This window comes from Lepus europaeus, chromosome 20 (assembly GCF_033115175.1).
Source record: "Lepus europaeus isolate LE1 chromosome 20, mLepTim1.pri, whole genome shotgun sequence".
NCBI classification, from domain to species: Eukaryota; Metazoa; Chordata; class Mammalia; order Lagomorpha; family Leporidae; genus Lepus; species Lepus europaeus.
The window spans coordinates 34933311-34948067 of record NC_084846.1 but is presented as its reverse complement, the minus strand read 5'-3'; the positions used below and the strand labels follow the sequence as shown (position 1 = coordinate 34948067).

The window sequence follows — 14757 nt, the reverse complement described above, 5'->3', positions numbered from 1 at the left end:
TCCTATGTCTTCCATTTCTTCTTTCATTATTGAACTGGCAAATACTCTCCACATGATCTTTTAATAGAAGTAGGCATCCTATGTTATTATCGAGCTCCCTAGGAAAGCCTTTTATATCTCTGTGTGTGCTTGCAGTGGCTTTTCAAAGACTCAATATCGCATTTAGGAAACTTATTTTTAGCCTACTATATTTTTATTATTGCATATATTTAAACTGTACAGCATATTTTCATGTACTTATCTTGCTATACTTATACATGGTGAAAAGATTACTACAGTGAAACTATTATCTGATATTGATGTTTTGTTGACGTTGTTAGGAAAGTCACTTTTGTTTCTTCTTTGCTATGATTTATATTACACAGGTGTTTTCTAAAATTCTCTTGACTATCAAAATGATCATATAATTTTTCTCTTTGGTTCCTGGTAAAATATTGAATTATATTTATTCACTAATTATAAATTCCTGAATTCTGCATGTTTTTGAAAGTTTGCTCAGTATTTGCTATCTTCTTTATTTTTTGCTTAGGACTTTTGCGTTTTTGTTCATGAAAGATGTTGTCCTACAATTCTTTCCTTACAATGTCCTTGCTTCTGAAATCAAGAATATTCTGGACTCGTCAAATAAGTTGGAAATGGTTTCCTCTTTGACTGTTCCTGGGAAGACTATAAGACTATTGTTTTTCCCTCAGTTGTTTAGGTGAAGTTGATGGTAAAATGATTTAGGACTGTAGTTTTCTATGTGAGAAAATATTAATTCAGTTTCTTTGATACAGATCTATTCATAATTTTGTTAAAGATTTATTTATTTGAAAGTCAGTTACACAAAGAGAGAAGGAGAGGCAGAGAGCGGTCTTCCATCCACTGGTTCACTCCCCAAATGGCTGCAACGGAGAGAGCTGGGCCGATCCAAAGCCAGGAGCTGCTTCTGGGTCTCCTACACGGGTGCAGAGGCCCAAGGACCTGGGCCATCTTCTACTGCATTTCCTGGCCATAGCAGAGAGCTGGATTGGAAGAGCAACAGTGAGGACTCGAACCAGTGCCCATATGGGTTGCCTGCACTGTAGGTGGTGGCTTTACCTGCTATACCACAGCATCAGCCCCGATTTTTTTTTCTTGAATCAGTTTCAACAGATTAAACTTTTATAGAATTTTCCTCTTTTATCTGAATTTTAAGTGTATCTGAAAAGTATTTAGGATATTCCTTTAAATACCTGTAGAATCTGTAATAATATTCTTTTTCATTCTTGATGTTGGTATTTTTTTCTTTTTTTGCTTATCAATTTTATTAAATTTTTCAGGTAACCAGCTTTTGCCTTTCTTCATCATTTCTGCTATTTTCTGCTTATATTTTGCTTTGTGTTAACTTGTTCTTTTTCTAATTTGAGATGGATAATGAGATCATTTATTTTCAGATTTCTTTTTCTTGTGGATACCTTTAGGGTTATACATTTCTCCCTCACTGTACCTGCATGTTACAAATTTTGATGAGTCATAGTTTCATTAGCATCCGGTTGAATTATTTTCCACAGTGGGCATCTGACACTGTGGTTAAGACGCTGCTTGGGAAGCCCACATCCTGTATCAGAAAGCCTGGGTTCAAATCCCAGCTCTGCTTCTGATTCCGTTTTCCTGTTAATGTGTACCCTGGAAGGCAGTGAGTTATTGCTCAAGTATTTGGGTCACTGCCATCCATGTGGGAAGCGGGTCATGAGTTCTAGGCCCCTGACTTTGGCCTGAACCAGCCCCAAGGGTTGCGGGTGTTTGGGGAGTGAACCAATGGTTGGAAGATAAATCAATCAATATCTACATACCTATGTATCTCTGTCTGTCTCTGTTGTGTCTCCCTCTGATTCCCTTTAAAGTAAATATATAAGTTTAATTAAAAAGATTTTATGATTTAGATTTCGACCCATGGGTTATTTAGAAATATATTCCTAAATGTTCCAATATTTGGAATATTTTCAGTCATTTTGTTCTTGACTTCAAGGTCAGTTCCACTGTTGGGGTTAACTGAAATTTGAGACTTCTGCGATCCAGCACCTTGTCAATTCAGATACCTGCTGCATGTGTACTGGGAGAATTATATACTGGGAGATGTATATACCGATGCATACAGATACCCATACATATGTGTGCATGTAAATATGTGTGCATATATGTATGCATATGTATATTGGGAGAAATGGTGTGTTCTGTAGCTGTTGAGTGTAGTGTTCACTAGCTCCCCACTAGGTTAATTTTGTTAATGATATTATTCAAAATTGTCTGTAGCTTTACTGATCTTTTCACTTATTAATAAGTTAACAGAAGTATGCGAAAATATAGAAGTGAACCTAGGTACTGCATTCTTGTTAAGTAATTAGTTTAATAATTTCACATTGTACACCTGCTTTAAGCAAGTGCAAATGGGAACTGTAGAAATGCAACTTTGTTTTATTTAAGGCATTAACAAAAGGTAAAAGCTACGTAAGTCAGCTATTCTTGCCTGTCATTATTGTTGTTGCTAAATGAGGAGCCACATACTCTAAAACAAGTTCTTCCTAAAATTCATGAAAGCAACATCCGTGCTCCCAGCCAACCCACACAGCTCCTGTGCACATGCCATCATGTGGAGGGGAGCGGGCACTGTCCTGCTCAGGGTCTTCTGAGCCTCACGGTAATGACGAGGATTCCCGGTCACTCCCTCCCTGTGCTCCTGCTCTCTGATGCTAGACTGATGTTCCTCAAGGGCAAACTCTGTCATGGCTCCTTCTCCCTGCAGATTCTATCACAGCCCTCTCTTCCTTCGCTTTAGAAAATGCTTTGTGGGTTTTCCTTTACCTCCAGGAGAAGATGGGTTTTGTGGTTTGGTGCACTGTGCCTGCCATGGGGTGGCTGCTGCCTTGTTCAGAAGTTCCATCTCAACATGCCCCCGAGTTCCAGACACCCAGGGGATCCCCTAAGCAGGCCAGGGTTCAGGCTGCTCTCAGTCTAGCCTCTCCCTCCCCTCCATCCCATTTCAGGGGTCTGGCTGGCCTCGACGTCAGCTCTGGTACCACCTCTGGGGAGGCTCTGGCCAGGTGCAGATGGCTTTCGCTGGTGCTATCGCAGCCCTGTCGTACCTCTGCCATTAGCTGCTGGGGCTGCCCTGTGGGTGCTGATGAACCCTCCGTCTTTCCTAGTTGAGGAGGCACTGCGTTTCCCACTTTGGTTTGCTGGAGCTATCTCGGTGCCTGCACACAGGAAGCCCTCAGTGAATGCCGAGTGCTCCTATCCAGTGCAGCCGTCTTCGCTAGTTAGCATTGATTATAGAAACAGACAGATAACCAGGAGATCGCTGCGATAGCAGCACTAGGTGGCTGTGACGTTAAGCCTGAACGTCACTTTGGGCATTCCGTTTGGAAGAGCTGTAAGTTATTCGCCTTGGCCTTTAGGGAATGGCAGGCGGAGGATGGGACTGACGCAGGGGGAGGCAGGTTTCCGACAAACCCCTGGATGGGAGAAACTGAAACGGAGAGGGTTTTACTCAAGTGTGACATCAGAGCTCCTGATTGTTCAGGCCACGCAGGGGAAGTGCTGTAGAAGATCCAGTTCCCTTTTGTGTTCTTTCAAACTGAGCAAAGCCTGTCTCAGACAACAGCCGTGGTTGGCCACACAGACATTTTAGGAGCTGCTTATCCATCCTCAGAGGGATAACCATGGGTAGGAGCAGAACATACAGATACAGAAAGTGTGTTTCTGTTGCAACACTTTCCTGTTCCATTTGATTTTTGCTTGTGCTTTCCTGGCGCTGTCCTAGAAGTACCTCCTAGTGAAGGGTTTTCGGCGACTTCACCCTGATAGAGGACAATGCAAGGCCCAGTGTCGGGCAGCTTTCTGAGTTACAAAATTGAGCCACTAAGTTGCTTCCTGACGAAGTCCACCCTGTGGGTCCCAGGGCTTATCTCTTTAGGAGAAAGAAAACACTTCTCTCTCATCCTAACAGCATTTCACATTCCAAAATATAGCAGCTGGGTCTTCCCTCTTCTGGTACCTTTGTTGGCATGGGTTTGGGGGGAGCTCCATGTCAGGACTAGTGATGGACAGAGGCGATGCCACATTTCATTACTTGTCTCGCAGCAAAGAAGTGCATCGAGAACAAGGAGTTCTGTCAAACTGCAGTGGGTTCATCCACAGGGAGATTCTGCACTGCCTACACAAAGGCGTGTTGCCAACGTTCAAAGCATAAGCTATTCCTAAAATGGTGCTGCACTTCTATCCTGAGACTGTTATCTGGCAGCCACAGTGGCAGAAATGGATGGAGTGCTGGAAACCGCGAACACTCACTCAGGAGAGGATCTTTATTTTTATTACTTTTGTTGTTGTAGATTTCCTCCCGCCTCCTCTTCTTCCCTTCCTTCCTTGTGCATCTATTTTGAATGCTCGTGAAATAAGCTGTTAGGTACCTAGACTAAATATCCTTTTGAGAAGTATTAAAAAGCCAGATAGCCATCCTCCCCAAAACACAGGCTACCACTGTTGGACTTGGCCCTTGGAGACACTGGCCTTTTAGGTGGAATGAATTCACAAGGAAAATTATTCAGACACACTGTACTAGGAAAACAGAGGAAGCAACTGAGCCTTCCTGCCCTAGCTAGTCTATCCAAGTTTAACAATCCTTTGTAATATAGGTATCAAAGGCAACCTGGCTACTTTCCAGACAACCCACTTTAAAATTCTCTCTCTATATTTTTTTTCTTCAAAATTATGTAGTTATAAAATGTATAATTACAATATATTCATAAATATAAAATTTATATATATACACACACACACACACACCCGAGAGACAGAGCACTCCCTTCTGCTGATTCATTCCCCAAATGTCAGTAACAGGCCAGGGTGAATGAAGCTGGGGGTGGGGGGGCGGGCTGGAACTCAAGCCAGCATTATCACATGTGTGTTAGGGACCCAGTTGAGCCAATATCTGCCACCTCTCAGGGTGCACATATCCAGCACAGAGAATGGAGCCACTGCTCAGACGCAGGTGCCTCCGCTGCTGCCCTCAATGCTCGCCCTTAGCGACCCTCCTTAAGATGGATTCAGATCTAGGGAAAGGTGCACTATGAAGGATCATAAAGAAGGGTCTTTATTGCTAGGAGCATCAGGAATTTTGAGACTGGCGGCTGTTAATTGGCAAGTGGTAAAAAAGAACTCATTTGAAATTGCAATTTCACCAAGAGGTGGGTCGGGGGAGGTGGGGCAGGGCAGGAGTTCCATGTGAAAGGATAAGGAGGCGGAGGTTGGCAGGACTGAGGAGCCAGTGGAGCAGCAAGGCCCTGGGCATTATGGTAAAGCTCAACACTATTGGGCAAAAAGCACATCTGGAATTCTAGGGGTTGTGTGGTAGCAACAGAACACAGGACCTTCACAGCTGTATCTGATTGTGTCTGATGTGGGCATTAGGCTTAGAGAGCTGGTCTCCATTTACTGCCTTTTAAAAAAGCTCTCGCCATTTTTCTATTGTCATGCTTTGTGTCTAATTTCTTCTCTCAATTGGCTCATGTTTGGTGCCCAGATCTTATATTGAACACACAGATGCCCCCTAAACTTTACTTGTTTCCATTACTTAGTGTTTTCCCCCAAAGTGAGTTCTTTCCTTGCACTTTGAGTGCTGTATTCTTTTCTTTATTGCTGAATTTCTTTCATGGATTTTTTTTAATGTTTACTCATCCTTCAGAAAGGGAGAGGTGAATGCTATCTGTGTGTTTCCCATGAACAGAGTGAGTTTGGGGGCAGGAGGGAGGGACAGTGGTCCTGGCTCCCCTCACTCTGTGCCTGGATGTTGTGGATGATGGTAGGATTTTCTGCTCATCTCATGAACTAGAAAGGCATGGGTTGGTATAAATTTTGGTACCTCTCATGTATCTCATGTATCTCAAGATCTCATTCCTTTCCTGGTTTTATTGAAGCCACTCTGCTTAGAGCTTCCTGTTGGGTGGGACTGTCACAGTGAATACATAGATGTGACTGCCCAGTGTCTGCCTGGCGCTGCTGTTTACTGCACCAGGAGAAACCCCCAGCGTGCTGTCTGGGGAGCTGACTCTCAGTGCTGCTGATCTGTGCTGCTGAGAAGAATGTCACGTGGTGCTTTCCCAGGGAGCACCGTGCCTCCTTCCTGAGCTTCCTGCTCTTGGACTGAAAGAGGAGGTGAGGCTCTCACATCCTGGTTCCCTTGATGCTTTACTTTCCCAGCAGTGGGCATGGTTAACTAGTATGGATACAAACCCATAGTCCATTTAATGTTCTTAGCTTCAATTTTTTAAGATTTTTTAGAAGATTTTATTTATTTGAGAGTTAGAGTTACAGACAGTAAGAAGGAGAGATAGATAAAGTCTTTCATCTGCTGGTTCACTCCCCAAATGGCTGCAACGGCTGGAACCGAGCTGATCTGAAGCCAGGAGCTTCTTTCCGGGTCTCCCTTGTGGGTGTAGAGGCCCAAGCACTTGGGCCATCTTCTACTGCTTTCCTAGGCCATAGTAGAGAGCTGGATAGGAAGAGGAACAGCTGGGACTCGAACCCCCCCATATAGGTTGCCTGCACGGCAGGTGGAGGATTAACCTACTACCCCACAGCACCAGGCCCTTAAGATTTATTTATTTGTAAGGCAGAGTTAGAGAAAGAGACTGGTTTTCCATCTGCTGGTTCACACCCTAAATGGCCTCAGTGGCGGAACTGAGCAAAGCTGAAGCCAGGAGCGTTCTCTGGATCTCCCAAATGTGTTCAGGGGCACAAGTACTAGGGCCATCTTCCTCTGCTTTCCCAGGCACATTAGCAGAGAGCTTGGTCAGAAGTGGAACAGCCAGGACTTGAACCAGCACTCATATGGGATGCTGGCACCACAGACAGCGGTTTAACCCACTACACCACAGTGCTTGACCCTCACTTGTTTTCTGACCGGCTACAACTAGTTTTTAGTTCACAAAAGTGACATTGGACTAATACTAGAAATAAGACCTTGTGGCCAGTGTGATCGTGCAGTGGGATAAGCTGCCTCCTGTGAGGTATACCATATGAGCAACAGTTCAAGTCCTGTTCAAGGGTGCTTTGACATCTTATTCAGCTCTCTGATGATGTGCTTGGGAAAGCAGAAGATGGCCCAAGTACCTGGGCCCTTGCCACTCACACGGGAGACCTGGATGGAATTCTGAGTTCCTGGCTTCAGCTTGGCCCAGCCACTGCCTCTCTAAATCTGCCTTCCAAATAGATAAATCTTTAAAAAATAAGAAATAAAACAGTTATTAACTTGTCTTAGGAAAAGAAGAATCAACTCATTGTTATATTTAGTTCTTGAACTGTTAACATTACATTTCAGCTGCCACTTCATCCAGCAATCTCTAAACTATGTACATGTTGGAAGGTTGGCTTTCTAAATCAATGAACCATTCGACTTATGAGTCCATGGAAGAACACTGTGCTAGAATATGCCTTCAAGTTTTTTGTTTTGTTTTCTGGAAAGCAAACAAGTGATAACATTTTGAATTCGTTGATACCCGAGAATGTCTTCATTGGCTTCACATATCTTGGCAGCTCTATGAATAGACAAATATCTTGAATTGCACCATTATTATTCTCAAAAATTGACAGTTATTCAATTACCTTCTGGTGATTGGCATGGTACAAGTCTATGGCCAAACTGAGTTTTTGCTATTTTGTAAGCAATATGTTTCCTTTTCCTAAAGATGTTCACATTCTTCCTTTGAAATAAAAATTTACAGCGGCTTATGTCTGGGCCAGCAAAACTCCTTTAATAGAGCTGCTCCTTTTGGTTTTCTTCTGGAAGCTATTATTACACTTCGTTGGGGTCTTCTGTTCCGACTTCTGTTGGTCTTATATTTTCACTCTTTTTTCTGGCTCATCCTTTCTTCTAAAGTTTTAAGAATTATAATGAGTCATGTTAGAGATTCATTACAATTCCTGGTAGAATCTCTAAGCCTCAAATGAAGAGAAAAATTTCCTAACAGTTTAAATGTATTCTCATTTTACTTTGCCAATCGAGAGCTCAGGCAGCCTAAGGGGGTAGGTGGGCCCCTTGAGGTGAGAGTCAGGACTGGAGGCAGATTTAGCCAGGAATGTGTTTTGCTAAAGAGCTCCAGTCTTTATTCGGAACAGCAGACAGGGCTCACTGCTGCCATCTCCCCCTCCTTTGGCAGGCTGACTGTCCGCTATGAGAGTGACTGGCGGTCCCTTCCCTGCCAACTCCCTGTCCTGTGCTGCCTCTGAAATCCAGGCAACTTCCGAGGGCTGATGACGGCATCGCAGGGTGCCCACGGCCCCCAAACCTGCAGGGATCTCTGTTTTTCCCCTTGACACATTTCCTTTTTGCTTGTTGAAGATTGAAGTTTGCCTCTACCGGACTTGTCAGTCCCCTCATCTGTATTTTACATCATTGAATTGCCTGGGATTTCTTCTCTATGGTGTACCCACTTGACAACTTTTAAAGGTTGACCCAGGGTTTTTTCCTCAGTCTTTATTGTCGGTTATTTTCAAAGAGATCAGGAGAGGCATCGTTTATACATTGCAAGTAATCCTAGTATGTCACATGAAAGCAACTCTGGGGATATTTGGAAGTCAGGAGAAGGGGTGAACGGATTGTATAAGTCAATGGGAAACAGACTTGACAACAATTCTAAGATCCCACTAAAATTTTGCAGTGTGGTTACCAGTGATGATCAAGGTCATCGAAGAACAAGGACCTTAATTGTAACAACTGCCTTTTTAGAAAACCACCATGAGTCCCATGTTCTATTGATTTCATTTAATGTTTATATCATCTGGGGAAATTTGGTGTTTGGTTCTTCATTTTATAGATGATACATTGAAAAGTGCGAGTTAAACCTGTTTGTGTTCCAGGTCTGTTTGTTGGCTGTCAGAGAGCCTGAGGAGTTACAGTCTCCAAATCTATGTGGTATTTACTATGTTAACTGTTATTACAGTTTTTACAAACAGGATTTATTTGAAAAGCAGAGTGACAGAGAAACAGAGAAATCTTTCATCTGCTGGTTCAACTCCCAAATGCCTTCAACAGCTGTGGCTGGGCCAGGCTGCAGCCATGAATCTGGAACTCCATCAGGGTTTCCCGTGTGGGTGCAGGAACCCAAGTTCTTAGGCCATCATCTGCTACCTCCCAGAGGCATTAGTAGGAAGCTGGGTCAGAGACTCAAGCCAGGCTCTCCGATATGGGATGAAGGTGTCCAAATGGCACTTTAACTCACTGTGCCACGATACCCATGGGGCAATGACTAACACTGTGATGATCTGTAGGCCTTTGCCCGCTCCCATGTATGCTAAGTCCTTCTCTGTGCAGGTAATGTTCATATAAACCTAAGAACGTTTGCTTTCTCTTGGAGTGTCTGTGACTCCGTTTATTGTCTGTCATCATTTGCTTTAGTGAGGGTATTTATCTGCTTTTAGGGAGAGGCTTCCTGTCCAGAATACTGAGCTGTCATCTGTTAGTTCTCTAGGGTAGCATGAGAGGTCTCAGTCTTCTCACCTGTCTTGGAACATCTGTGGCCATTGCCGGACAGAGCGCCTTCCACAGAGCAGAAGCTCAGGAGGTGTTGGTGATGTTGCTGCTGGCCATCCTTTACTACAACCAGTTAGAAGTCTGGAAAAAGGGCACAATGATTGATCATTTAGAAACTCACACTGGTGAATGTGTGGCAGATGGTCAATGCCTGGGCACAGGAGAAAAATGCTTTCTGATTTAACAGTGACAAAAGTATATGTATTGGGTTTGTCACTTGCTTCCTTGTCCCTGTAACTTTTTTTTTTTTCAAATGTATTAGAATAAATAAAACCCTGTGGTGACTACAAGACGGGTCACTACCACTACAGGGTCATTGTTCACTTTTTGAGTTTTAACACAGTCATTTTTCCTCCTAGGTTACGGTCTCTGGTGAAACAGCTGGAAAGGGGGGAGGCCTCCGTGGTGGATCTGAAGAAGAATCTGGAATATGCAGCCACAGTGCTGGAATCTGTGTACATCGATGAAACCAGGTGGGCTGAGGACAAGGGGTCGGTGCAGGGAGGCTGTGTTTCCTGCCCAGTGGCTTTCCAAATTGCCTCCTGTGACTAGGAGGGGTTCCCACTCAGACCGCTCGTCTTGAGTTTCAGCAACCAGAGGGAATGGAGCTGAATGAGTCCCTCACCCGCTGAACTTCCTCTCCTCCAGAGTTTCTCTCATGTGGCCCTTGACTAGGAAGTGAGGGGATGTAAAAGAACAAGTCACTTTTAAAAATCTGGTACCGTTTTTACCCAGGGTAGAGTTCTGCTATCGTTACAGGACGTTGTTAGTGTCAGTCTGCAGGTTATGTCTATGTTTTAATTCACGCCATCCGTCTCATAGTGGAGGCCCCGGAGTAGAGGGAGAAGCACGTGTGCTCTTAAGCTCACAGCTTTCCTTCTGCAGTCTTTTTTAAAAATTTTTTTTAATTTTTTTTTATTTAGTAAATATGAATTTCCAAAGTACAGTTTATGGATTATAATGGCTTTTCCCCCGGTCTTATGTGCACTGTCAGTTTTCTAGAACACTTTTGCTGCTTGGATTATCTTAGAGTATTAAAGTGGTGTCAGGTATGGAACACATTTGAAAGTGACAAAATTACTTTTGAAAAAATATTCAAATGTTGAATATGAAAGAGCTAACATAATTTTTTATGAGACAAGTTTCTTTGTCAGTATTTATGATGTCTTACTTTGCTTTGCCCAATTCCAATCTGCAAGTATTTCACTGGAAACTAAGAATTGTAGGGTTCTTTTCTTTTTCTTCTTATTTTGTGATATGTTTTGTTCATAATTTAAAGAAATTTGATGTCACATTTTCCCCCAAATGTTAGGTTTTCTTCCCTTTCCTCCAGTCAGTATATCTAAGGGGGAAATCACTTTTACACTGACACCTGCTTTTGTTGTTTATTGTTTATTCTTAGTAGGATTTAGTAAAAGTATAAGCCTTGATTTTAGAGGGCTGCATTGTGGTGCAGTGGGTAAAACTGCTGCCTGTGGTGCCAGCATCCCCTATGGGCTCCAGTTCGTGTCCTGGCTGCTCTATTCTGATCAGCTCTCTGCTAATGGCCTAGAAAGCAGGAGATGGCCCAAGTGTTTGGGCTCCTGCACCCATGTGGGAGACCCGGATGAATCTCCCTCTCTACTACTCTCTGTAAATCTGACTTTCAAATAATTTTTTTAAAAATTGATGTTTTATTTTATGAACACAGCTATCAGAGGACTGAAACTATTGTGCTCAAATATAGAGCTGCAGTATTTTGGAAATTTTGCTTGAATTTAGACTGTTAAGTTTCCGTAACATCCCAGAAAACTAGAAATTTGACATTACTTGTTTTCATTACTTCAGAGAAGTGAGTCGCTGTGATTAGGATAGTACTTTGCAAATTCTTTAAGTATCCTTTATTAAATATTTATTTACTTACTTGAAAAGCAGAGTTGGGAGGGGAGTTAGATTGTCTATCAGCTGGTTTACTCCCCAAATGACAGCAATAGCCAGGGCTGGGCCAGGCTGAAGCTAAAACTTCACCCAGATCTCCCAGGTGGGTAGCAGGATCATCTACTGCTTTCAAGGTACATTAACAGGGAGCTGGATTAGAAGTGCAGTAGCTGGAACTCAAACTGGCACACCCATAGGAGATGCCTTGTAACCCCAGCAATGGCTTAACCTGCTGTGCCAGAACACCCAAAAATAACTTAATATATAAGTGGGCCCTGTAGCATTAATTATAGGCCCCTTCTGAATACATTTGAAAAAATTTAAGACATAGACACAGACACACACAGCAATTGAGAGGTTGAAAGAGAGAGACAATGTTCCCTTCTGTTGATTTACCCTGCTAATACCTGCCTGGGTGCACCTGAAGCCCCAAGCTGGAAATCAATGCAGGTGTCCCATATGGGTGACAGAGACCCAGAAACCAGAGTCATCATGTTTGCATTAGCAGGAAGCTGCCGCCAGGAACCAGAGGCAGGTATCAAAGCCTAGGCACTGAGGTACAGGAAGCAGTCTTAACTGACATTTAGGTCACACACATGCCCCCTCAATGCATTTTGTAAGTGGAAGGGTTAAATTCACCTCAAATACCACAGATATTCTAGAAATAAAGATGCTGGGTGCCCTTGGAGCCCGCGCCGCTTATAGACTTGCCTTCTCTGGTCTCCTCGTTCCTCTGTTCAGCGTGTAGAGGGAGCCATCTTGAAATATCAGCAGTAGGAATAAGCTTGACCAACAAGGCATTGTGTTTTGGGGGTGTCACCTAATTTGGTGCTTTGTGCCTGTGTGTGCAGCTGGGGTAGAGAGGAGCAGCTCTTTTCAGTGAGACTCCGGCCTCGGGTTGAACGTGCACCCTGGTTCTGTTTCCTGTGCTCAGGCGACTCCTGGATACAGAGGATGAGCTCAGTGACATCCAGTCGGATGCCGTGCCTTCTGAGGTCCGAGACTGGCTGGCCTCCACCTTCACCCGGCAGATGGGCATGATGCTCAGAAGGAGTGAGGAGAAGCCCAGGTTCAAGAGCATCGTCCACGCAGTGCAGGCTGGGATATTTGTGGAGAGGTAAGAGGGTCATTCATGGCCATTCAGCAGTGCCATCAGCAAAAGTCACGTGAGAGCTTGGCAGCTGGAAGCTTTGCTCCAGTGTGTAGTTTGGGTAGCTTTGTGAACACTCTGAACTTTGGGTGGAAATGCAGTCTTGTATGATAAATGGCAAGAAGACATCTCTTAATCTCTGTAGCATCATTATTACAAGCCTTGGGCTTTGCTCAGAATTTATTAAACAGAAAAGATTTAAGTTCAGTTTCTATTTATATAAAATATTGATTTGAGAGGCAGATATGGGGAGGGGGCAAGGGGATAGAGAGAAAAAGAGAACGAGAAAGAGGTGGATGGATGGATTGATTCTGAGATTCCATCCACTGGCTCACTCCCCAAATGCCTTCATTAACTGGGGCTGGGTGAGGCCAAAGCCAGAAGATGGGAAATCAGTCTACAGCTCATAATACGGGGAGTAGGACCCAATTACATGAGCTGTCTGTCACTGTCACCTCCCAGAGTCTGTGTTAGCAGGAAACTGGAGTCAGGTATCATCCCAGCTACTCCAGTGTGGGACATGAGCACTTCATCTGCATCTTCGACTAAATCTCACACCCAGTCTAATTTTGAAATAAGGAAATCGTCATACAAAGTGCTTTGAGATGTGTCTATGGTGTCTGTATGTAGAACACATTGGGGCTGTTTTCAGGTTGCTGATCCAGGAATTCAAAGCATTCAAATTCCCCATGGGACTTCAATTTTGTTACCTGTTTGGTTGTTTGAATTGGAATTATACCCTTTATTCTGAAATATCTTCCAAAACTAGGTTATGACCCTTATGGCACAATTACTGGCTTTAGAAATGCCTTGATGAATTCACCGATTACCCAGGACTGTTTTCTTACTCATTTTTAACTTCTCCTATGAACAGGCTTTTCTGAAGTTGTTCAGAGGTCTTCATTCACACTCAGGTGCTGTGTTCTGCCCATGCCATATTATGATTCTCTCCAGTAGCTGAAATGACTTCCTTTAATAATGTGATTTCTAATCTGGGGCACATAATCTTATTGTTTTGTTCCCAATGGTTTATGTGTTTATGGTTGCTTTAATTATTTTTTAAGTTTAACGGATCGGCCATGTAATTGACTATGAAAAATGCCAAAGGAGTTTTAGGTTCCTTGGGACACCAGTAGCCATGACTTTCCCTGTTCCCCAGTGCTCAGCGTGAGTCTGCACGCTGCTGATCTTGATTGGTAAAATGCCATGTTAAATCTTTTTCCTTTTGATTTTTTCCAGAATGTATAGACGGACATCAAACATGGTTGGACTGAGCTACCCACCAGCAGTTATTGAAGCATTAAAGGTAACACCAGTGAGAAGATTTTACAGTGTGTGTGGTTCTTCATAAGGAGGGCAGTTAAATTTGTTGTTATAAAAGAGGTTTTCATGTATAGTACTTTTCCCAGTTATTCCTTATTCTTTAATTATTTTCTTTTTAAATGATATTACTGTCTTTTTAGCCTTCATCTTCCTAGTATTTTAAAAATCAAATTCTGTTTCATTCCCTTCTACTCCCTGGAATAGTTTAAGCTTTTTACAGTGATCTGGTATTATGAAATTCATCTGACTTTGGCCATAGGCATTCAAACGTGTTATAGATAGAAATATTCAACATTTGGAAGATCTCTGGTGGTTGTATCATTATGTGACTACCTAGTTCAAGTCTATTTTATAGAAACTCTTAGCAAGGTACTTTTTTTTTTATTAAAGACAGTTAGTTCTAGACAGAGCTAAGGTTTGATATTGAAATGTGCAGCACATAGTAAATGCTGACGTTTCACGGTATGAACGCAGGACCCAGAGACCTTGTACCCTTCTGTTTTCCCGAAACTTCCAGCCAGTCAAATATTTCTGTGGAAGCCAGAGCTGTTTCAGTTTGAATGGGCTAAATTCGACAGAGTCACTCTGTGGTCAGGCAAGTTCTTGGAGTTGTACAGACTATTGCTCAAGGCAGAGGCATAGCTCTGAGCAAGCGTTCATTCAGATCAGGTGATCTGGGTGTACTCCAGAGGTGCTGACTGATCTGGCTCCTGAATTCCAGGGTGAGGCTGTGTGTGGATAGTGCCTACACGTGCAGTTGGCCATTCACTCACGCGTTGTGTTCTTTGACCCTTGCTAAAGCTGTGTCTTTCACTAAAAC

General features: G+C 43.2%; 1 protein-coding gene across 5 annotated transcripts in view; it reads left to right on the top strand.

Moving 5' to 3' along the window:
* The window catches only part of PDE1C (phosphodiesterase 1C), a 398369-nt gene that overhangs the window by 271273 nt on the left and 112339 nt on the right, over positions 1-14757 (top strand). For all 5 annotated transcript variants that reach the window (XM_062179212.1, XM_062179213.1, XM_062179211.1 and 2 more), the window contains 3 exons: positions 9907-10020; positions 12399-12581; positions 13854-13920. In XM_062179212.1, the coding sequence (XP_062035196.1) occupies positions 12496-12581; positions 13854-13920 (153 nt within the window). In that variant the 5' untranslated portion in view covers positions 9907-10020; positions 12399-12495. The remainder of the gene's footprint in view (positions 1-9906; positions 10021-12398; positions 12582-13853; positions 13921-14757) is intronic.